The following is a 24,827-nucleotide window of genomic DNA, read 5'->3' on the forward strand; positions in this document are numbered from 1 at the left end:
TTGGGGAAGGGGTTGTCAAGGGGTGGAAATGTTCGAGGAAATTCTTTTTAGGGAAAAAACAGAGAGCTTTTCTTTATCGCGTATAAGAGCTATTGTTACTCACACTAGAAGGACAATTTTTATCAAATACTACCTCCGAACCAAAATATTTAAGTCTAGCAAAACGTCTTACATTTTGATGCGAATGGTGTACATAAAAAATACTAGCCGGCGCATTTGCCAAAAGGAAGAATCTTCAAATTTTCTGGCATGAGCTCCCAAAGCGCGTGTGCCCTCCATTGCTCTTTTTTTTTCAAACAAAAGCGCTTAGTTTAGCATTTGTTTTCTCTGTGCTGCATCTTCTTTAAAGATTGATCCAATGGAATCCCAACTCCCTTTCTTTTGGATATCTTTTTCTAAACTATGAATCTAATCTTTTAAAGAAAAAAAATCTTTTCGCTTGAATTTTAGAACTTAGAATTTATTACCCTAGAAAAAAAACCTAATCATTTAAATCTTTGGTATCCTTCAAATATTCGCTATCAATCTTCTTCACAACGCAACTCTCGAAGCTACTAAGAACAATTCTTCTATTCCAGTTTCCCCTCTCGCTAGGATCCATATCCTCTCAGCGCCCTTCATCGACGGCGCGTTGAGCCTCCCTCCTCCAATCCCACGGTTGTCCCTTCACTCAGGGTGAACAAGGGGGCCTCTTGCAGCGCCGGCCAACCTTGGTTTAGGGGTCATGTGGGTTAGGCTTTCCCCGCGTTTTGTTTTCGGGATAGGGATCATGGCGACAGAACCATCGAACTCGGTATGAAAGGTCAGGACGATTTGTAAGCGATGATGCAGGTGCTTGGCTTGGCTGATGAGGACCTTGATGATGTCGTTTTCAAGTCGGAAGAACCATCACCGACAGAAGCAACTTGTTTAATTTGCTACCTAGTGCATGAGTAAACACAGATGAAGAGTATAGTAAATTATGATTATATAAAAACATGAGATTGGCATGGGACCTCACTCCAACTCAGGTCATTGGATGAAAATCTATACAAAATGCAATTGTCTTGCCTAGGGAACTGAGAGAAAATCATGAAAAAAGGACTTTGGACCAATAGGGGATTCGATGTCATTCTTGTGCCATACCGAAAAAGGCTTTTGCCCCGCTTTATATATAAATCAAACCACCGATAGCACCACACGAAGTACGAAAGGGTGTCTGCTGAGGGCACAACTCAACAAGCCCTGAAAATAAAACAAAGGCGGTAGCACCGCAAGCGGAGAAGCTAATCTGGCTCAGGTGGTGGAGGAGGGAGCGGTGGCGCCAAGTGAAGAGCCATCGCGCGAAGGTCAACAATGATGATGTTGATGGCGTCCTGGTCCTGGTGGCGGCTAAGCAGCCGCCAAAGCTGCAAATAGCCACACATTTTGAACACCGCGTCAATAGCACGTCGAAGAGGCACACACTGGATCACAAGCTTATTTTAAACATTTGAAAGCGTCCATGCTAGGACCCCAATAGCCAGCCACCTAATGTGGCGGCCCGTTGGAGGCAAGACCTGGATCTCGGCGAAGAGATCTAGGAAGTTGGTCTTACACCAACGACCACCAACCACCTTTACAAAGTCCACCACAATTGCTTCAAATCATATAAATATTTGGGTGCATATACATGATGTACCGGATGGGTTTGCACCAATGCTTAAGTCCCTGAATAGTAAAGTGGGAGAGGTTCTTTATGCGGAACCATGATCTTACGACTTCTGAGTGGAGCCAATAATGGAATCTTGTTTCTAAGGTCATACCCTTGTTACGTGTCTTTTTCTGGGGATACATATGTATGCCAAGTAGGGGCAAGGAGCGACCCAATCGCCACTTGGAGCGAGCCAAGTGCGACATCGCAGAAGGTGAAATCGGTGAGGTGTCTCCGTATGTGGCACCACAAGCAGGAGAGGTGGCTGGTGCAAGGGCAGGCAGTCGAGAGAGGACATGGAAAAGCTAGCAGTTCCTCGAGAACACGTAGAATCTCATCTTGAACCCCTCTCTTTTGTATACTTTGATGACTTGTCTCCTTCGTTGATCGATTATATGCTTGTGTAAATACTACTCCCTTTGAACTAAAACCACGACACTTATTTTGGATCGCAGGAAGTAATAACCGTCTAAACCATTTGCTACTCATCGTGCATGGACTGACTGTTAATACCAGCAGCTTACAAATTTTACACGAGTATAATTAATGGATCTTTCTACCATTGCAATAAAAAAGCTGGAAAATATAATAGCATGTGCAACTATTGCAATATCATGTGAAACTGCAAAATTTCATTGGAATATATACTTTTTTGCTATATGTGGAAAAACAACCAATTCAGACCAGTGTAGACTGGAGTGTCCTATATCAACCCTTTTCTTTCCTTTTCAATGCAAAGGCTTGAAAGAAAACCATTTCTCTTCTAAACAAACTTAAACAGTACAATAGTTATTACCCCTATCAGTTGCAAACACTTTATAATTTTTTTGAGAGCTCAATAAACATTTTGATTATTTTTTGTTCAACATAGGGTGCATAAAGAAAAAGAATCCTCCTACACAGGGTTATTCGAATATTGCCTGATCCTAGGAGCCGTAAAAATAACTCTTGCTCTGCGAATACTAGGAGAAGCAAATGTAATACTCCCTCGGAATTACTTGTCGAAAAAATGGATAGAAATACATATAGATACATCCATTTCCACGACAAGTAATTCCAGATGGAGGAAGTATTTGAAAAGGGTGCACGTTGAACATATATGTGGCTTAACATAAATATTGCAGAAGCGTGCAACGTGGTAAGCTCCATCGAGGCATGCAATCGCTGGCACTAGATAATGCTATGCTGGAGAAAAGAAGAAGCACAAACATGATTAGGTCCATCTTAATTTTGACCAGCAAGAGAAGCCTCGTGCCACTGCTCTTCAATGTAAGCCATTGGTTTAAGTACTTAACATGACATCACTTGGACAACATTGGTTGAGAACTTGAGATACTTAAAAATCTACTCCCTTCGTTTCAAAATAGATGACCCAACTTTGTACTAATTTTATACTGTTAGTACAAAGTTGGGGGAAGTTAGTACAAAGTTGGGTCATCTATTTTGGAATGGAGGGAGTAATATTCAGACCAGCCGACCAAAAGGAGTCAGTACCACATTTGAAGGCAATAGAAACCATGCTAGGAATTACATCAGAGACTGCACCACTTCAAGTCTGTAGCTCCACTACAGTGGCAAAACAACAGGAGGTAGCATAGATTGAAGCCATTAAGCAAGATCCTGAAAGCAGATAGTAGTTGGTCGGCGTGGGAGAGGACGATCTTGTTAATGAGCACCCTTAATCCGCAGATAATCATGTCAACACACTGCTTTGGCCCTGCGGGCAGAGGAGGTAAAACATGACCAGTTTCAGTCATTTACAGATATGAAGTCTGTCCTTGTAAATACAGAGAAAAATGCACGAAATAACCAGACTACTGGAGTGCAGGCTAAAAGGTTCACAAAGAAAATCTGAGCATATTCAGCCAACTATTGGAGTGCAGGCACACCCAGACTTCAGTGGACTAGAAAAACAGTATAGCATCTGATAAGAAGAACAGTATAGCAACTGATAAGAAAAATAGTATAGTGGTTGGGCACGCGGTTGTGCAGCCTAACGACCCGAGTTCAATTCTTAGAATTGACAGGTGATGCACAGGGGTTTTCCCCCATTTATTGACGATCAAGTTTGTTGTGTGGTGGAACCACTCATCAAAAAATATCTGATACTCATTTAAAAAAATTCTGAGGACCATGTTTATCTTGGTACTCATACTAAAATGGCCATATGCATCCCTAGTTGATGCAGAGGCCGGGGAAGTGAAATTCTCCCCCAATTTTTAAGGGAGAACTAAAAGAACCCGACGCTGCTATACGCCGTAACCCGTCCCCCGCGTCCCTCTCTGAGGCCGGGCAAAGCCCAGGCAGTGCCGGTGGCGGCGGGGCCTCTCCCTGGCGCGTCTCTCTCTCTCTCTCCCCTGGCGGCGGCGCGAGTTCCTACCATGGGGGTGCCGGCGGCGACGCTTGGCGGCGTGGCGCGGGGGAGCTCCGGTGATGACTCGATCCTACGGCGGGGTGGAGGGCAGGGCACCGTCTAGTGGTGCTGCCTCCGCGGCGGCTACGGCTTGGGGCCCTTGACCCCGATCCGATCTGGATCTGGTGGTGCTTGGGTCTGAGCCATGGCGGCTGGCGAGGCGTGGTGTTCGTCGGGGCTTGTCGGCCTCTAGGCACCATGGGGGTGCCGGCGGCAACGCGTGCCCGACGTGGTGGTCATCTTCTTCCAGAGATAGCCGGCCAGAGGCTTGGTGATCGGATCTCGAGATCCATCATCTAGTCCCGGCTGCGAGTAGGGGAGACATGGTTGCCGGTGAAAACCGAGCCTACAGCAGGCGATGGCGGCGTTCTCGTCGTTACCTTGATGGAGGCATCGTCGGGTAACTACTGTCGACCCACTCATGCTGCTCCGGGGGAAACCCTAGGATCTGGTGTTCCAGATCGGACGATGGCGGCACTGCGGTGTGGTTTCTCTCTTGGGAGCATCGTTTGTGGAGCAGCGCTGGAAGTCAGAGGCAGGAGGTGGAGCGGCTTCGTCTTGCACGGAGCTTCGGTGGAGATGTCAAGTCACGCCTGACCGACAGGTGCTACGCTTTGTCATGCCTAGTCGGCAGGTGCTACGCACGATAGATCTTCCAAGGACTTCAAGCTGTGTCGGCTGGTGGTACTTGGCAGCATGGCGCTGAGGTGTATCAGTGGCGACCGCGACGTGCACAGCTGTTTGCGTGCAGGGAGGAGGTGCCGTTGGGCGCCGTGGTGGCGTCAACGATAGCTAGACCGAGTAAGGTTGATGCATCAGTACAGTTCTGAAGATGGAGCGGTGGCAGTTGGCGGCGGCGGCCTCTGAGAGCACGCCGGACCAGTGTGTGCCCCAGACCCGGCAAGTGGCTAGGTTGGGGTCTCAGGTCTTAGATGTTAGGCTTGGCTGCAATGTCTGTTTGGTATTAGGCCCAGGCTATCTGCGCCCCTTCATCATTTGTATAGGTGTAGCGACAGTTTGTTGCTTAGACGGCGGCTTTAGTCTTACTGTTGTATGACTTTGTAAGGTCTTGTGAGAATAATTAATAAAGTGGCCGTATGCATCTGGGGTCATCCTCCTTTTCTAAAAAAAAAGAAAAAAGAAAAATAGTATAGTATCTAACATGTATATCCTGTAGACCGAAGTTGATGGTATGGACGACTTGTATATAAAATAAAGGAGTTTTAGTGCCCTTGACCTGCGTTAAAGGGAAACTGAACCTAGCACACAAAACGTAGAACATTGCTGAAGCATGCGGACCATCACAGTGTCGATTTTTCAGCAAACAAAGAGGGCGGAACCAAACTAAAACTAAGTCAGACTTGAACAGACATTACCATGTCATTGACACATTTCTACCATTTACTGCTTTACTTTCAGATCAAAATAAAGGTTCCGGGCTAAATGGTGAGTTTAGACTGATAAACTGCACAACCATAAAACAACTTTTTGCAACTATTGAGTATGCTAACCATGCATCATACCTGCTTACCAGATCAGCATTGCATTCGACGGAAGGATATGCCATGAAGATGTTGGTTACTTTTGTGCACCAATCGACACTTGGAGTGACACCATCGGTCAGCCTCACAGTCACTGTTTAAGCATTGGAGCACATCTAAATATCACTTTCAAGAAATCAAACTCGTGATCTTCCCCGCCGACGCCTTCAATTTCCATGTTCTCAAGATCAGCCAAGGTGATAGTTTCTGTTCTCCAGTTCTTAGGCTCATCACAGAGACAATTTACTGGGCATGCATCTTCCAACTAAACGAATGCGAATTACAGAAAGAAATTAAAGAATGTACCTCGAACCTCTAAAAAAAATGTACCTCGAACTTATTGGCTGAACATGTACAAAAGCTCCAAACACATGGCCCTTGGTGCTGAGATGTAGGTCCAGACCAGAGAAGTTGGTAACCATATGTTTATCGATCTCTGCCGCAAAGGTGAGATCTGCATTTGGAAAGCTAACTGAATCCTGCAACAACAAACAACAGTTCGACAAGACATCCTGGATAAGTTCAGTTTCGCCGGCAATTGCGCTAAATTGAAGAAGCAGGATAGGGGACATATATACTTGGACTGCAGATATGTGTAGGGACAGGACATGGACGCTAGGGAGCTGCACACAGGCGTCTCTCCCGGAGTCGGTCTGTCCATGTGTCTCTTCGGCGTTCAAGCCCACCTCTGAGAGGCCCCAAAGACCAAGCCCGTAAATCGGCTTGGCATACGAGCACCGCCACCAGACCTTGTCCACCATTGGTGCCAAGATGGACACCCCAATGTTGCCACAGGCATGGAAGGACGCTGTCAATTGCTTAAGCACAGGGGAGTCGACGCTGACATGGGTACGGCGGGTCCATCGGTTGCCGTGCTCCACGACGAGCTCCTCCAGCGACGCGGAGTGGACCGTAATGTTGCTCATGTCTATCAGACCGGTGGTGTTCACCTGGAGCACGCGCAGGCGCGGGCAGAACGGGATGAAGGTGGCCAGATCGATGTGGCATCCCGAGAGGGAGAGTCTCCAGCGAGCGGAAGGGGACATAGCCCGCATATGGCTTTGCGGACACGGTTAAGTGGAGGGCCCGCGCGCGCAGATCCATGGAGGTGGCGCGGTGGAAGGTGGGCAGTGTCACCTCCATGCTGGAGACTTGCAGGTTCCGCGGGAGAGTGAGGCGCAGCTCCACCGGCGAGAGACTCGCGGCGTCCCAGAGCAGCGAGGAGAACCTCCCGGCGCCGATCGTGCCGGCCTGGTCGGCGACGCGTATGTTGAGGTGGTAGATGTACACACCGGGGCGTCGACGAGCGGCGGCGCGGCGGCGCGCGGTCTGGATCGAGCCGAACGGGACGTCGTGGAAGCTGAGGGTGAGGCTGGGGAGCCGGGTCCAGAGACCGCGCCACCGGCGGGAGAGGAGGCTGGTGCCCGCGGCGGCGCGGGCGGAGCCAAGACGCTCGAGGATCTCCAGAAGCAGATCCTCCGGGAGGACGCTGGTGAGATCGGCTAGACCTTCGGATCTGTCAGTCGACCTCCCCATGGAAAAACCCCGATGCAACTCAAACGACGGGGAGCAAATGCAAATGCAAGAGAGGGGGAAGATGAGGAAGATGAGGAAGCGCAAGCGACTGAGCCGACGCGCAGTGGAGAAATAATAAAATAAGAAATTAAGAAAAGATGAAAAAGTCTCTTAGGCAGAGAATGAGCTGCTCGCGGTGGAGAAATAATAAAATAAAAAGATTTTGGATTTCGTTTTCTGTTTTTTACCGGACCTTAGCGAAATGGGCGAAATTCGTCATTTCGAAAAAAATTAGGAGAATTCCGGACGAAGAGTAAACCAGACTTTAAAATTTGGAACAAAAAATGGCAAAAATTTGAACGATAATGACTGAAATTTGTCAATCCTATTGAAATCAGGTAGAACAAGACTATATCACAGAAATTGTGGCCATGCTCGATGTTATTGGCGCCGTCGCCGGCTTAGTCGATGCCCAAGTGCAGCCTTGACCTCATGTGGCCTCGATCCACGGCCGCCGTCGACAAGGTCGCCTCATGCAGGGGCGCTGTCACGGCTGCGCTCTACATCCTCCATGGGAAGGAGGAGTGCTTGAGAAGAGGAGGCTGGGCGGAGGCGGAGGTTGTGTTGACTACCGCCGCCGCAGAAGGGAACGAAGAGAGGAAACATGAAACTAGGGTTCGGGTTGGTTCAGCTTGAGTTTTTATACCAAAAAAGAGGTGCGTGGGCTACTTTGGGCTGGGCTGGAAGTTCTACACATGCCGAAATATTTGATCGGGCTATACTCGTACCGGGCCCTGGCGAAAAGGGTGAATTCCGGACGAAATCCAAAACCGTGCTCCTAGCCCCGTTTTGGAGGAAGAAATTAACAAAGTTATTTTTGAATCCTATGTTGATAGAGTCCTGATGGATCCCTTTCTTTTTCTATCAACATTTTCTCGGAGCTAATCAAGCATGCATGACCTATTTAGGATGTTTGAAGACTTCCACAAAGGGGAACTAGACATTTATAGACTGAATTTTGCCACGTTAACTTTGATCTACTATATCTAAATAGGAGCCCCCACTACCTTATTTCTCTTAATGTGCAAGCTATCTACATCAACAATCATCATGCAGCCATCCATCTCAACAAATCTACCACGTCGTCAAGTTTTTTCTTTTATTTTTCTGTATCCTTTCAGCCATTTCACATCTTTTTTTATATCCCACTACCTTATTTTCTTACCTTCACTACTTTTAGCCACCGGCCCACCCATGAATTGTCACATTTACTCTCTGCTCGTCACTTGTCTCCCAGCCAGAAGTGCAGCTACAGAGTACACATGAAACTGACGAAGGTATTCATACTATATCTAAATAGGAGTCCCCCACTATCTTATTTCTCTTGACTTGCAAGCTATCCACATCAGCAATCTCCATGCAGCCATCGACCTCAACAAATCTGCCACGTCATCAAGTTTTTTCCTTTTATTTTTCGGTATCCTTTCGGCCATTCCACATCTTTTTTTATATCTGACTACCTTATTTTCCTACCTTCTCTACTTTTAGACACCGGCCCGCCCATGAACTGTCACATTTACTCTCTACTCATCACTTCGTGAAGTACAGCCACTGAGTACACATGAAACCAATGAAGGCATTCATGTGTCCCTACTATATCTAAATAGGAGTCCCCCATTACCTTATTTCTCTTAACATGCAAGCTATCCATATCAGCAATCATCATGCAGCCATCCCACCTCAACAAATCTGCCATGTCATCAAGTTTTTTCTTTTATTTTTCTGTATCCTTTCAGCCATTCCACATCTTTTTTATATGCCACTACCTTATTGTCCTACCTTCTCTACTTTTAGCCACCGGCCCGCCCATGAACTGTCACATTTACTCTCTGCTCATCACTTCTCTCCCGGCCAGAAGTGCAGCCACTGAGTACACATGAAACTGGCGAAGTCATTCACGTGCCCCTACTATATCTAAATAGGAGCCTCCACTACCTTATTTCTCTTGACATCCAAGCTATCCACATTAGCAATCATCATGCAGCCATCCACCTCAACAAATCTGCCACATCATCAAGTTTTTTCCTTTTGTTTTTTTGTATCCTTTCAGCCATCCTACTTTTAGCCACCAACCCTCCCATGAACTATCACATTTACTCTCTGCTCATCACTTCTCTCCTTCAAGTAAGTTTTCATCGGTGCATAAAGCAATAAAAAATTGCTTCTAAATATGCTTGATCTTTTATTGTAAAGGAAAATAAGCGTTGTATGAACTTGTGATGGCAAAGTAATAAAAGCAACGAACTGCATAATAAAGGTTGCTATCAAAAGGGGCAATATAATGTGATGTTCTTTTGCATTAAGAGATTGCACATCCAAAAATAAAAGCGCATGACAACCTCTGCTTCCCTCTGTGAAGGGCCTATCTTTTACTTTTATGAATTTACTTTTCATGCAAGAGTCAATAGTGTTATCCTCTATTCCTTTTTATTTTTCTCTTTTGCAAGCACCATGTGGTGGGGAAAGATCTATGCACATATACCCAGTTGGATATGAGTGACCATGAGTTATTATTGTTGACATCACCCTTGAGGTGAACAAGTTGGGAGGCGAAACTATAAGCCCCTATCTTTCTATGTGTCTGGCTGAAACTTTCTGCTCCATATATATGTTGTGAGTGTTAGAAATCATAGAAGACTAAATGATGGTTGAGTATGTGGACTTGCCAAAAGGCTCCGACACGAGACCATTCCTGAAAATATGATGAATTGCAATTGCAAAGTCGACTGAGAACACAGTTTGTTTGCTTTCAAGAAAGTTTATGCTTTATACTTCGTTGATGTGATGCTCATAAGAAGTTTTATGATAAATTTTATTGTTGTTATAATAATGGTCATGATGCTACTATGTCTGTATTTTGTTTTATCGACACCTCTCTCTCTAAACATGTGGACATGATTCTCGATATTGGCTTTCGCTTGAGGACAAGCGAGGTCTAAGCTTGGGGGAGTTGATACGTTCATTTTGCATCATGTTTTCCTACTGTTATCTATAGTATTTTTATTCTTTATAACACCTTTTGAAGTAATTCTAATGCCTTTTCTCTCATAATATGCAAGGTTTACACAAAGAGGGAGAATACTGGCAGCTGGAATTCTGGACCTGAAAAAGCTACGTCAAAGATACCTATTCTGCACATCTTCAAATAAGCTAAAACTTTACAGAGAATTATTCAGGAATATATAAAAATACTAGAGAAAAGAAATACCGGAGGGAGTCACCCAGGTGCCCACTAGGCACCAGAGCACGCCTCCCCCCTGGCGCACCCTGGTGGGTAGTGGGGGCCCTGGCCCACCTCCGGTGCCCATCTTCTGGTATATAAGGTATTTTGACCTAGAGAAAATAAAGAGATGACTTTTGGGACGGAGAGCCACCCTCTCGAGGCGAAACTTGGGCATGAGCACTTTTGCTCTCCAGCGGAGAGATTCCGCTGGGGATACTTCCCTCCGGGAGGGAGAAATCGAAGCTATCGTCATCACCAACAACCCTCTCACCTTGGGAGGATCAATCTTCATCAACATCTTCACCAGCACCATTTCATGTTCAAGCCCTAGTTCATCTCTTGTGTTCAATCTTTGTATCAAAACTTTAGGTTGGTACCTATGGGTGACTAGTAGTGTTGATTACATCTTGTAGTTGATGCTAGTTGGTTTATTTGGTGGAAGATTATATTTTCAGATCCATTATGATATTTATTACTGTTCTAATCTTGAGCATGAATATGATTCGTGAGTAGTTGCTTTTGTTCTTGAGGACATGGGAGAAGTCATGTTACAAGTAATCATGTGAATTTGATATTCGTTCGATATTTTGATGATATGTATGTTGTGATCCCCTTAGTGGTGTTATGTGAACGCCGACTACATGACAGTTCACCATCTTTGGGGTCTAAGGGAATGCATTGTGGAGTAGTTATTAGATGATGGGTTGCTAGAGTGACAAAAGCTTAAACCCTAGTTTATGTGCTATTCCGTAAGGGGCTGATTTGGATCCATATGTTTAATGCTATGGTTAGATTTTATCTTAATTCTTCTTTAGTAGTTGCGGGTTGCGGATACTTGCGAGAGGGGTTAACCATAAGTGGGAGGCTTGTTCAAGTAAGAACATCACCCAAGCACCTGTCCACCCACATATCAAATTATCAAAGTAGCGAACGCAAATCAAACCAACATGACGAAAGTGACTAGATGAAATTCCCGTGTGTCCTCGAGAACGTTTTACTTATTATCATAAACCGTTCTGGCCTGTCCTTTTCTACAAAAAGGATTTGGCTACCTTGTTGCACCTATTATTACTACTGCTACTTGTTACTTGTTACAAATTATCTTGCTATCAAACTACGTGTTACCGACAATTTCAGTGCTTACAGAAATTATATCTTGCTGTAAACCGCTTGTCATTCCCTTCTGCTCCTTGTTGGGTTTGACACTCTTACTTATGACAGGACTACGATTGATGCCCTATACTTGTGGGTCATTAGTGCACACCAGGTCACCATAACAATATCGTCATACTCACAACTATCCTTAGATCACCGAGAATCCAACATTCTCTTGTCGTCCTTTGATTTCTCATGGGATTTGTCTTTGTCAGCCCCTTTGTTTGCAGTCTTCTCAGCATAGAAAGCAAGTCAGCCAAAAAGGAGTCTCTTGCTGCATCAGATCTCTCTCTCTCTAACATATTTTCCCGTGAGCTCTTCCAAATAGCTCTACATCACCACACCACAACCGTAGTTAGGAAACTAATAAGAGCACAAACCAATAAACCTAAAACAATTGGGTGCAAAAGGATGCAACATATATAGAAGCTCGCGGAAGGATTTCAGGAGGGGAGAAGAATTGATAAATAAAAGAAAGCTGAGAATAATTGATCAATAAAAAACACTGACTTGAGCGTGTAATTAATATATTCCAATTGGAAGTGCCAACAACAGAGAGTTTAACTGAACCTGGGAGTTGGATATCAATCCGGAAGGGAAGCGAAGGGACAAATGGCTTCCCAGGAGGGCACCGCAACTCATCATTCAGGCCACAATACCTAAGGTGATGGTGGCTCGGTTCCTGCTAGTGGCAGGCGTGGTGTCGACCGACGATGACTCAGATCTCCTGATGGTGGTCCCTGAAAAGTGCTCACAATGGAGGATGGTCGACCGCTTGTATTGACAGGGGAGGGGGTGCAGTGGGGAAGGATGGCCAGGGGAGAGGAGGAGTGTCCGGGCGGTGAGGGCGGCATGTGTGTGTGTGTGTGTGTGTGTGTGTGTGTGTTTGCCCTAATAGATCGCATACGATAAGTGAGGATGAACGAGGCAGGCAGGGTGATTACGGGGATGAAGGAAATTGTTGTGGCAAAAAACCCGGTAATAATAGAAACCAGAAAAAGAAGGTGGTGGCTTGAGAAAAAACCGATGAAGGAATAAGGAGGTCGTGCGATGTGTGGAAAACAAACGAAACAACATACGAACTGCCCTTTAATAGTAGAGATTATTGTTGTGTGAAATCCACTAATGGCAAAGGAAAAATGCACCACGCCCTTGTTTCTCATTTGGAAAGAGACAAACATCCAAGAGATGACCTAAGCAAGGAAATATAGAATAACAAAAACCTAAAAAATGAAGTTGGCGAAAAAGTTTTGGGTGTTTAATTGTTTACTGTTCACCCAAAACCTTGTTTTTCGTGCAAGTCAGAAGTTATGGTGCTTTCTGAAATAGTACTGTATTAGATAAAAACAATTCTGCGATAAGAAAATAAAATCCAAGTCATCTTCATCACCATGCATTTGTATTATTCACCAACCCACAGAAAAGAATCCTAAGCCCCTTTGATCCACTTTTTATTTTGTGCAATAGTAAGTATATATTCATAAAAATATGGACAAAGAAGCAATTAATGGATCTGGAGGTCCCTAATTAACTTGATGGCTAGAGGTGGTTTCTGCAAGATAGTTGATAGATTTGCCCTCTCTTGGGGCAACTCGAGGATACAAAGTGATAGTTGAAAAAAATCATTGTTGCTTCTTTGAAGCAAAAATTATATGTTTATTTCTCTTGGAAACATTGTTCAAATACCCTATTGTTTTAGAAGAAATCATGTAGCTTATTAGCTCCAAAATAACAAGAGCTCCTTTTTCTTTTTCGAGTTTACCAAGAGGTCCTACTGGTTCCACACCACCATCGCATTCCGCCACTTGAAATATATCTCAAAACAAATCCAGCTTATTCGCATGAATGACCCTCCTGTGCTTAAAATGGTCACACAAAATCTACTTGCCAAATTGTAATATAAACGGGAATAATCCATGAATAGTACTCCCTCCGTAAACAAATATAAGAGCGTTTAGACCACTACTTTAGTAATTAAAACGCTCTTATATTAGTTTACAGAGGGAGTATGTATGCAAATATGAATAGTATAAAGTAAACTAAAACAATGACTTAACTAAACTCACTGATACAGAGCTATCAAAGTATCAAAGGGGTGCAATTTAATAATTAATTAGAAAAATACCACGCAATTTTTTTACCACGTACACCAATATGTACATATTTTCATTAGGTATAACACTAACACATATGTATTTTCATTGGGTATGACACCAATACGCACATATTTTCATTAGGTATAATACCCATTAACTGGTATCACGGTATAAAAAATATACATGTGGGTATCTCGGGTACATATACCGCTTATAAAATGTGTGACATTGATGGGTATATACAAAAAAAATCAGATCGAGGTATGTATATTTATGTTTTTATTTTTATTGGCTATACACGTATATATTTATTTGTATATTCGCATCGAGGTATATTTATGTGTATATTTTTACAGGGTATAACATTAACATGTACTTATTAAAATGTATGATATTTATGTGTATATTTTCATGGGTATAACATCAATGCATACAAATTTGCGTTAGGTATAATACCCACTAACTAGTATCTCGGTCTAATAACATATACACATGGGTATCTCGGGTACATGTACATATATACGTACCCAAGTATAAGTGTTTCAGATTATTTTTGTTATAGAAAAAACAATCATGACTATTTAGGATACTAGTACATGCAAACAAAACATGGAAAGTCATTATTTTGCCAATTGTACACCATGCACTAATGAATAGTACTTGCCATAACGCGCCTAGGTGCCTGGGCACCTAGGTGCCCCAAACAATTTACATATATATATAACATATTAAACTCAACTATATTATGGTATCTCTATCGCATGACCAACATGTTTATCTGAATTGATAAACTTGATTTTTGTATCTTCTATATATTAAATCCTTGAGGAATTTCATTTCAGTTTCAGCATGAGTGGTCCTATGTTTTCTGTGTGTGTTGTGGTTTAGCAAAATGTAGCTTTAGAGGTGCAATGTGGTTTAGCTGTACTTCTGATTATCGCGTCTACAACGATTCCAAGGCTTCCAAATTGCATTGCATGACTTGTTACAACATGAAGGTTATATATAAATAATTTGACTTTGAAGGAGCCGCAGTACTTGAAAATGGACATGGCTAACAATTTTGAATGTAACTACTATAGACAATATTCTGAACAACACTATATCTCAGTCAAGTTCCTATCACGAACTTTCACCTCAATTCGAAATATTTGTCCTTCCTGGTGCAACAACTATTAGCAAACACAGTAATATAGCATTTTTGCTACAATAAAATAACAGAGAAGTGATGGTCTCAGAGAACCTTATACTGAAACCATGGTTTGTGTTCGTAGTAGTAGAACCTTGCAGGGTATACCCAAAATTGACGGTAAGGGAACTGGTGGGTGGCAAGAGGAATGAGGGTGCCTATCTGCTGCATTGTGGATACTGATGGTGTTTGTTATTAGTGGGAGGGGGTCAAACAAATGAACGGCTTCCAGTAGAGATTTGGTAAGTGTTATTAATTGTTTTGGAAAGTGCGGGCAGGCCACGACGTACCATTATGGAGGAGTTGAATGATGAACCATCATTCATCAATTTCCATTTCTCTACTCCTGTAAAAGACTCAGTTAGTGATGATGGTGTGTCTGTCATCCGTCATTTATAAGCATTAGATTTGCATCTAACGACTGTGATGTAAGTTGTGGCCTTTTTGCAACAATATCCCACTTCTTTGCTCCAATTTCTCTACTCCTATAAAAGATTCAGTTGGTGATGATGGTGTGTCTGCTATCCGTCATTTCTGACCACTAGATCTGCATCTAACAACTGTGATGTAAGTTATGGACTTTTTGCAATAATATCCCACTTCTCTACTCCAATTTACAGAAAACCCCTCAGTATCTTGAAACCAACCACATTCCTCCCTTACCTCATCAAAACAGGCCAAGAAATATATTTTGAGTGAAACATAAGATATTTTTAGTGATATATGTATATCAAAACTAGACTATTTTCTTTCAAATTTGTGACTGTATTATTCTACTTTGGATCTGTTGCAACCCACGGGCTCATTGCTAGTAATAGTAGAAATTTCACCAATTTCCATTTAATAGTAGAGATTTGGTTGTAGGAAAGACAAAGATCGATGTGTTAGGAAAGTATGGGTTTGGCATTGATTGTCACGAAATTGGATTTCATTGTTTGGTAAAGTGCTATCGGTTTCTACCCGTTTGTAACGTGGCTGGATAGGAAAGATTTTATTGTAGGATGAAAAAACCAGTGTGAAGGGGTGGTGGTGGGAGGTGAGACAAAAAACCCAGAAGAAATGAAACAAGACAAAAAATAACCATGGAAGGGAGACTTTCAAGTGAGACATTAGGAGTACAGATTAGTAAGTTCTTGATGGTGTATTCGTATCCTGAGGTAGCTAAACAGGAGCTTATCAATCTCATAACCGAATAGTTGCGTGTGATGATTTTTGTTCTCTTTGGCATATCCGAAACCAAGTAAATATTTTGAGAGCTCAATAAACAGTTTGATTTTTTTTTTTCAACATGGGGCGCACAAAGGAAAAGAATCCTCCTAAGCTGGATAATTAAAATACTGCCTGATCCTTGGAGCTGTAAAAGTAGCGAATACTAGGAGAAGCAAATGTATTGGAAAGAGTCAATTATGTCGATGGTGCTAGAACTTAACATAAACGGTCATTAACTTGTGGCACACCGTGAAGCTGTGCAAAAACTTGACTCAGGCGTACAAATATGGTGCTAATGACGTTTGTATACGCCCCACAACGCTGACCAAGCATGCCAGCCCCGTTGTCAGTGACCAAACAATGAAGACAAGGTGTGGGACATTTTTTTTGCTAGAAACCCCCTTGTTTTTTATTTATTTTTATCAAAAAGCCAGATTTCGAACGAGCGACCTCCAGTTAAACATGTCCGCTACTAGCCACCTGACAAAGACCACGCTCGTTGCGTGGTGAGGATACAGGACATTATATTCTTTAATTAAATAACACAAATTAAGAATTTCAATTTGAATCAAAGAGAAGCAATTAAGCGGGATCAAACCAGCTAACTACGGTAAACAAGCAGGCCAGTGGCAGCCTGGCACTCCAACCAATGCTGTTTCATATCTGCAAAGGTTTGTTACTGTTACGTTTTTTTAGACAATGCTACAATTTATGTTTTTGTAATCTGCTACAATTTATTTCTATAACAGCACGTGCTCATGGGCCAAAACAGCCAGCAGTTAGTGCGGCCCATTTTGAATATGTTAGTTTACTTTCAATTTGTGCAATTTCTAATAAATAAATAAATAAATAAATTATAATTATAAGTAAGATACATATAATTTTAATATGTATTCATTTGAGGAACAACAGTCTCCTTACATATATTTATATTTATATAAAAATATATAGTTATTTTTTTGGAAACACACAAACTTTATTAAAAAACACCGGGGAACCCTTATTAAAAACACACATACACTTTTAAAACAACATAATTCTTTTAAAGCATGGACACGTTTATATACTACTACATGGATATTTTTTTAAAACATGAAAATATTTGAACTTATGTGAGAATTTATTTATATATACATATTTCTCTCAATGACTTTAATTTTTTATTTAACATGTGCAAACAGTTTTAAAATTATACAAATACTTTTATAAGTCATAATTTAATTTATGACTTTTATTAATTTAATAATTGAACATTCTATGAAATTAGATGAGCATTTACTTAATGTCATTTATTTTATTTTATTGTATATTATTTAAAATTTGAATTTGAATTTTTTAATAAAATTTGGAGAAAAACACTAACATGTTGAAATTGTTTAAAAAAACTAAGGTACGCTCACGGTTCGAATCTCTGCGGTTGCATCATTTTACATTGTTTTCCTAATTTATGTTGTTCAACTTAGAATATATAGCTTGTGTTTGTTAATCAACATGAATGGCGAATGGGATTGGCTGGGTAGCTTCGCGAGCATGTACCTTTTTTCCATTCTTGCCCAAACAAAAACAACCTTTTTTGCATTCAATTAAATTTGTGTTGCTGATCGCGGGACCTGCTTGTCAGGGGCTTTCCTATGAAAAAATAATAAACGAGGGGGTTCCATGCAAAAAACCACGCCACAAGCCTTGTCTTCATTGTTCGGTCACTGACAACGGGCCCCACACCATGCTGGCATGCCTCGTCGGCGTCGTGGGTGTATACAAACGCGATTAGCGCCGTATTTGCATGCCCGAGCCAAGTTTTTGCACCACTTTGATGTATACCACAAGTTCTTACACTAACGTGATCGTTTGCGTCAAGTTCTAGCATCATCGGTGTAATCGACTCTATTTGAAAAGGGTGCACGTTGAACATATATGCGGCTTAAGATAAATATTGCAGAAGGAAGCATGCATCATGTCGGCTCCTTGGAGGCATGAATGCAATCGCTAGTACCAGATCACGCTATGCTTGAGAAAAGAAGAAGCACAAACATGATTAGGACCACCAAGAGAAGCCTTGTGCCACTTCTCTTCACTGTAAGCCATTAGCGTAAGTACTTAACAGACATCACTTGGAGTACATATGTTGAGTACTTAAAAATCTAATCTTCAAGCCAGCCAACCCAAAGGAGTCACTACCACATTTGAAGGCCATAGAAACCATGCTAGGAGATAGAAATTACACCCAATTCGCTCTCACGGTAATTGGATTGCGATTTTCTCTGGATTCAATCTCAATGACTACTAAGATTTCTTTCTACTTCTATTTGTGGCATATAGAATTTTACGATCTACTTCCATTTGAGACATATAGAATTTTATGATAGATGAAGTGGAAGAAGGAACAAGACTTGAAGGTGGATTAGCAAGGGATGTTGGGAATTGTTGCATGGAAAACAAAAAAAATTCTACACACACGCAATGATCTATCCATGGAGATGCATAGCAACGAGGGGGAGAGTGTGTCTACGTACCCTCGTAGACCGTAAGCGGAAGCGTTTCTCAACGCGGTTGATGTAGTCGAACTTCTTCACGCTTCAACTGATCAAGTACCGAAGGCACGTCACCTCCGTGTTCTGCACACGTTCAGCTCGGTGATGTCCCACGCCTTCTTGATCCAGCAAGACGTCAAGGTAGTAGATGACTTCCGCCAGCACGACGGCGTGGTGAAGTGATCCTCGCAGGGCTTCGCCTAAGCACTACGAAAATATGACCGGGGGTGTAAACGGTGGAGGGGGACGCCGCGCTAAACAATTATCTGGGGTGTGCTAGGCGCCGTCCCACATATATATAGGTGGGAGGGGGAGGGGAGAGGCCAGGAGACGCCCCAAGTAGGAGCGAATCCTACTTGGGCTCCTCCCTAGCCGCGCCCCCTGCCATATCTACCGGAGGGGGAAGGAAAGAGGGGGAGGGGGAAAGGAAGGGGGAATCCTATTCCCTTTCTTTCCTTTCCCCCTTCCCTTTCCTTCTCCACCTTGGCCGGCCCATATGGGGGGCGCACCAGCCCCTTGTGGCTGGTGCGTTTCCCCTCTTGGCCCATAAGGCCCATATCTTTTGCCTGGGGTGCCCGGAACCCCTTCCGGTGACCCGGTAAGTACCCGGTACCCCCCGAAACACTTCCGTGTCCGAATACCATCGTCCTATGTATCAATCTTTACCTCTCGACCATTTCGAGACTCCTTGTCATGTCTGTGATCTCACCCGGGACTCCGAATAACATTCGGTCATCAAATCACATAACTCATATAATACTATATCGTCATCGCACGTCAAGCGTGCGGACCCTACGGGTTCGATAACTATGTGGACATGACCGAGACACCTCTCCGGTCAGTACCAATAGCGGAACCTGGATGCTCATATTGGCTCTTACATATTCTACGAAGATCTTTATCAGTCGAACCGTTATGACAACATACGTAATTCCCCTTGTCCATCGCTATGTTACTTGCCCGAGATTCAATCATCGGTATCTCCATACCTAGTTCAATCTCGTTAACGGCAAGTCTCTTTAATCGTTCCGTAATACATCACCTTGTGACTAAATCCTTAGTCGTTTGCTTGCAAGCTTATGATGTGTATTACCGAGAGGGCCCAGAGATACGTCTCCGATACTCGGAGTGACAAATCCTAATCTCGATCTATGACAACTCAACAAACATCTTTATAATCACCCAGTTACGTTGTGACATTTGATAGCACACAAGGCATTCCTCCGGTATCCGGGAGTTGCATAATCTCATAGCCGAAGGAATATGTATTTGACATGAAAAAGGCAATAGCAATAAAACTGAACGATCATAATGCTAAGCTAACAGATGGGTCTTGTCCATCACATCATTCTCCTAATGATGTGATCCCGTTATCAAATGACAACTCATGTCATGGTTAGAAAACCTTAACCATCTTTGATCAACGAGCTAGTCTAGTAGAGGCTCACTAGGGACACGGTGTTTGTTTATGTATTCACACATGTATTAAGGTTTCCGATCAATACAATTCTAGCATGAATAATAAACCTTATCATGAATAAGGAAATATAAAATAGCAACTTTATTATTGCCTCTAGGGCATATTTCCTTCAGTCTCCCACTTGCACTAGAGTCAATAATCTAGATTACCTTGTAATGAATCTAACACCTATGGAGTCTTTGTGCTGATCATGTTTTGCTCGTGGAAGAGGCTTAGTCAACGGGTCTTCTATATTCAGACCCGTATGTATCTTGCAAATTTTTATGTCTCCCTCCTTGACTTGATCATGAATGGAGTTGAAGCGTCTCTTGATGTGTTTGGTTGTTTTGTGAAATCTAGATTCCGTCGCCAAGGCAATTGCTCCAGTATTGTCACAAAAGATTTTCATTGGACCCGATGCACTAGGTATTATACCTAGATCAAATATGAACTCCTTCATTTGCTGCTTCCGAAGCAGCTATGTATTCCGCTTCACACATAGATCCCGCCACGACACTCTGCTTGGAACTGCACCAACTGACAGCTCCACCATTCTATATAAATACGTATCCGGTTTGTGACTTAGAGTCATCCGGATCAGTGTCAAAGCTAGCATCGACGTAGCCATTTACGACGAGCTCTTTGTCACCTCCATCAACGAGAAACATATCATTGGTCCTTTTCAGGTACTTAAGGATGTTCTTGACCGCTGTCCAGTGATCCACTCCTGGATTACTTTGGTACCTCCCTGCTAGACTTATGGCAAGGCACACATCAGGTCTGGTACACAACATAGCATACATGATAGAACCTATGGCTGAGGCATAGGGAATGACTTTCATTTTCTCTCTATCTTCTGCAGTGGCCGGGCTTTGAGTCTGGCTTAACTTCACACCTTGTAACACAGGCAAGAACCCTTTCTTTGACTGATCCATTTTGAACTTCTTCAAAATTTTATCAAGGTATGTACTTTGTGAAAGTCCTATTAAGCGTCTTGAGCTATCTCTATAGATCTTGATGCCCAATATATAAGTAACTTCACCGAGGTCTTTCATTGAATTTTTTTATTCAAGTATCCTTTTATGCTATCCAGAAATTCTATATCATTTCCAATCAACAATATGTCTTCTACATATAATATCAGAAATTCTACAGAGCTCCCACTCACTTTCTTGTAAATACAGGCTTCACCGAAAGTCTGTATAAAACCATATACTTTGATCACCTCATCAAAGCGTATATTCCAACTCCGAGATGCTTGCACCAGTCCATAGATGTATCGTTGGAGCTCGCACACTTTGTTAGCACCTTTAGGATCGACAAAAACTTCTGGTTGCATCATATACAACTCTTCTTTAAGAAATCCATTAAGGAATGCAGTTTTTACGTCCATTTGCCAAATTTCATAATCATAAAATGCGGCAATTGCTAACATGATTCAGACTGACTTAAGCATCGCTATGGGCGAGAAGGTCTCAAATATTCACCTCCACGATCAGATCATAGAAACTTTATTTTCTTGTTACGATGATTCTCCACTTCACTCTGAAATTCTTTGAACTTTTCAAATGTTTTAGACTTGTGTTTCATTAAGTAGATATACCCATACCTGCTCAAATCATTTGTGAAGGTCAGAAAATAACGATAACCTCCGCGTGCCTCAACACTCATCGGACCGCATACATCGGTATGTATTATTTCCAATAAGTCACTGGCTCGCTCCATTGTTTCAGAGAACGGAATTTTTCTCATCTTGCCCATGAGGCATGATTCGCAAGTATCAAATGATTCATAATCAAGTGATTCCAAAAGTCCATCTGTATGGAGTTTCTTCATGCACTTTACACCAATATGACCTAAACGACAGTGCCACAAATATGTTGCACTATCATTATCAACTTAGCATATTTTTGTGACGCCTCCGATTCGACCGTATACTAATCATACATGCAAGTGTGTACGATCAAGATCAGGGACTCACGGGAAGATATCACAACACAACTCTAGACACAAATTAAAATAATACAAGCTTCATATTACAAGCCAGGGGCCTCGAGGGTTCGAATACAAGCTCGATACACAAGCGTCAGCGGAAGCAACAATATCTTAGTACAGACATAAGTTAAACAAGGATGCCTTAATAAGGCTAGCACTAACATCAACGATCGAAGAGGCAAGGCCTCCTGCCTGGGACCTCCTAACTACTCCTGGTCGTCGGCGGTCTCCATGTAGTAGTAGGCATCGACGGTGGCATCTGGCTCCTGGGATCCACCATCTGGTTGCAACAACCGGAAAGAAGAAAGAAGGGGGAAAATGAGTAGCAAAGCAACCGTGAGTACTCATCCAAAGTACTCGCAAGCATCAAATCTATAATAAGTATGCATTGGTATCAAAGGAGGGTATGTATCTGTGGACTGAACTGTAGAATGCCAGAATAGGGGGGAAGGCCTAGCCTATCGAATACTAGCATCTTCAAGCAGCTCCAAGCATCTTGCAGCATTCAGAAGAGTATAGAATAGCAGTTTATATTTAACAAACATGTTGTAGCATCAACGCCCAGAGATCCTTCCTCGACTCCTGATACGTCTCCAACGTATCTATAATTTTGATTGTTCCATGCTATATTATATTCTGTTTTTGGACATTAATGGGCTTTATTATACACTTTTATATTATTTTTGGGACTAACCTATTAACCGGAGGCCCAGCCCAGAATTGCTGTTTTTCTTGCCTATTTCAGAGTTTCGCAGAAAAAGAATATCAAACGGAGTCCAAATGAAACCTTCGGGAACGTGATTTTTGGAACGAACGTGATCCAGAGGACTTGGACCCTACGTCAAGGCATCAACCAGGAAGGCACGGTGTAGGGGGGCGCGCCTACCCCTGGGTGCGCCTACCCCCTGGGCGCGCCCTCCACCCTCGTGGGCCCCACGTTGCTCCACCGACGTACTTCTTCCTCCTATATATACCTACGTACCCCCAAACTATCAGATACGGAGCCAAAAACCTAATTCCACCGCCGCAACCTTCTGTACCCGTGAGATCCCATCTTGGGGCCTTTTCCGGAGCTCCGTCGGAGGGGGCATCAATCACGGAGGGCTTCTACATCAATGATATGTCTCCAACGTATCTATAATTTATGAAGTATTCATGCTATTATATTATCCATCTTAGATGTCTTATATGCATTTATATGATTTTTGGGACTAACTGTAACGCCCCGGATCCGATGTGCCAGGTGTCTTCCAGTTATTCGTCGTTGTTTCCATGTCATTTGCTTGCGTGTTGCATTTTGCCATGTCATCATCTGCATTGCATCATCATGTTTTTCAAAACTTGCATCCAGTCCTTTTCCCCGTTGTCCGTTTCGCGATCCGACTCACTCGCACGCGCCCGTCGCCCCTCTCTAACCTTGTTTCGTGAGCGGGAGAAAAATAATCTCAGAATGGGACGAGATTTGCCAAGTGGCCTTGGTATAGCACCGGTAGACCGCCCGTCAAATTTCGTTCCATTTGGAGGTCGTCTGATGCCCCAACGGTTAACCGCGTAGCCCGAAACCCCTCTCTCTTTGCAGCCCAGCACCCCTCCAAATCAGCTCACTAGCCCAGCCAAACCCCCTCCATATCTCGGTCGTTCGATCACGATCGTGTGGGCGAAAACCGCACCCGATTTGGACTCTCCTGGCTCCCTCTACCTATATATAGGTGCCTCCCCCCGAAATTCGCAGTCTAACCCTAGTCCTCTTCCTCCTCGCGCCGCCGGCCATGTCCATCCCGTCGCCGGACATGTCCACCGCCGCCTCCACGTCGCCCGACCAATCCTCGCGCGCCACCTCAGCTCCAGCCGGCGCCCCGGCCAACCAGATCCGGCCACGTGGCCTCCCGCACCGTCCCTGCCGCCGCGGCCCGCCCAGGCCCGCGCGGCCGCCCGTCCGCCCCGCGCGCCGCCTCCGTGCCCGACCCCGCCGCCGGCCACCTCGCCGCCCGGTCGCCGCCCCGACCGCCCCCGACCGTCGCCGCGCTGCCCCGCCGCTAGCTCCGCCTTCCGCCGCCCGCCGGCCTCCTCTCGTCGCCGCCCGTCCCCACTCCGGCCACCTTCGCCCTTCTCCGGCGGAGATCCGGTGAGATCCGCGGCCGCCTCGGGATCCGTGCCGCGGTCAACCCCGAAGGTCGAACCCCCCTCGTTTTTTCCCACCAAGTCATTTTTCTGTGATAGTTTTATGCGCTGTTCATCATGCCATAACTTCTTGCATACTGCTTTGTTTTGCGTGCATGATATATAGAAATGTTCGTCATGAGATGCTCTTCATTTTGTTCCATTGTGCCATTCTTGTTTTAGTTCATCTTGATGCCCTAATCATCGTTGCAAGAGTGCTATATTATGTTAACTGCTGTCTGTGATCAGAACTTGGTGATTTGTCTTTTTCATTGCATTTTGTGTGTGCATCCTATGAGCATGAGCTCTACATGTGTTTTGAACTACATCATGCCATCTTTACAGTGGTGCTTGTCTTGTATTTTTGTGATCTATGTGGTGACTAGCACAAGCATGCAAAGTAGCCTCCATGGTGTTGCTGATTTCTGTGACTTGGTCATTTCTGCCAAGTCTGTGTCTGTTATGTTGTGATGCCATGTAAACCTGCTGCCACAAGTCATTCTATGCATGATCTGGAGATGTTAACTAAGGATGTTTTATTACACATGTTATGATCTATCCACACATTCCCATGTTTGAAATTATGGAGTGCTCTAGCATGTCTTAATC

General features: G+C 43.5%; 1 protein-coding gene across 1 annotated transcript; it reads right to left on the minus strand.

Moving 5' to 3' along the window:
• Positions 1 to 2,957: 2,957 nt before the first annotated feature.
• On the minus strand, positions 2,958 to 7,770 carry LOC123050066 (uncharacterized). Its single transcript, XM_044472904.1, has 3 exons — positions 6,205 to 7,770; positions 5,609 to 6,105; positions 2,958 to 3,389 (listed from the first exon to the last, which is right to left on the minus strand). Exons 1-2 carry the CDS (start codon positions 6,679 to 6,681, stop codon positions 5,920 to 5,922), a joined length of 663 nt encoding a protein of 220 aa, XP_044328839.1. The 5' UTR covers positions 6,682 to 7,770; the 3' UTR covers positions 2,958 to 3,389; positions 5,609 to 5,919.
• Between the last annotated feature and the right edge of the window lie 17,057 nt (positions 7,771 to 24,827).

This window comes from Triticum aestivum, chromosome 2D (genome assembly GCF_018294505.1).
Source record: "Triticum aestivum cultivar Chinese Spring chromosome 2D, IWGSC CS RefSeq v2.1, whole genome shotgun sequence".
NCBI classification, from domain to species: domain Eukaryota; kingdom Viridiplantae; phylum Streptophyta; class Magnoliopsida; order Poales; family Poaceae; genus Triticum; species Triticum aestivum.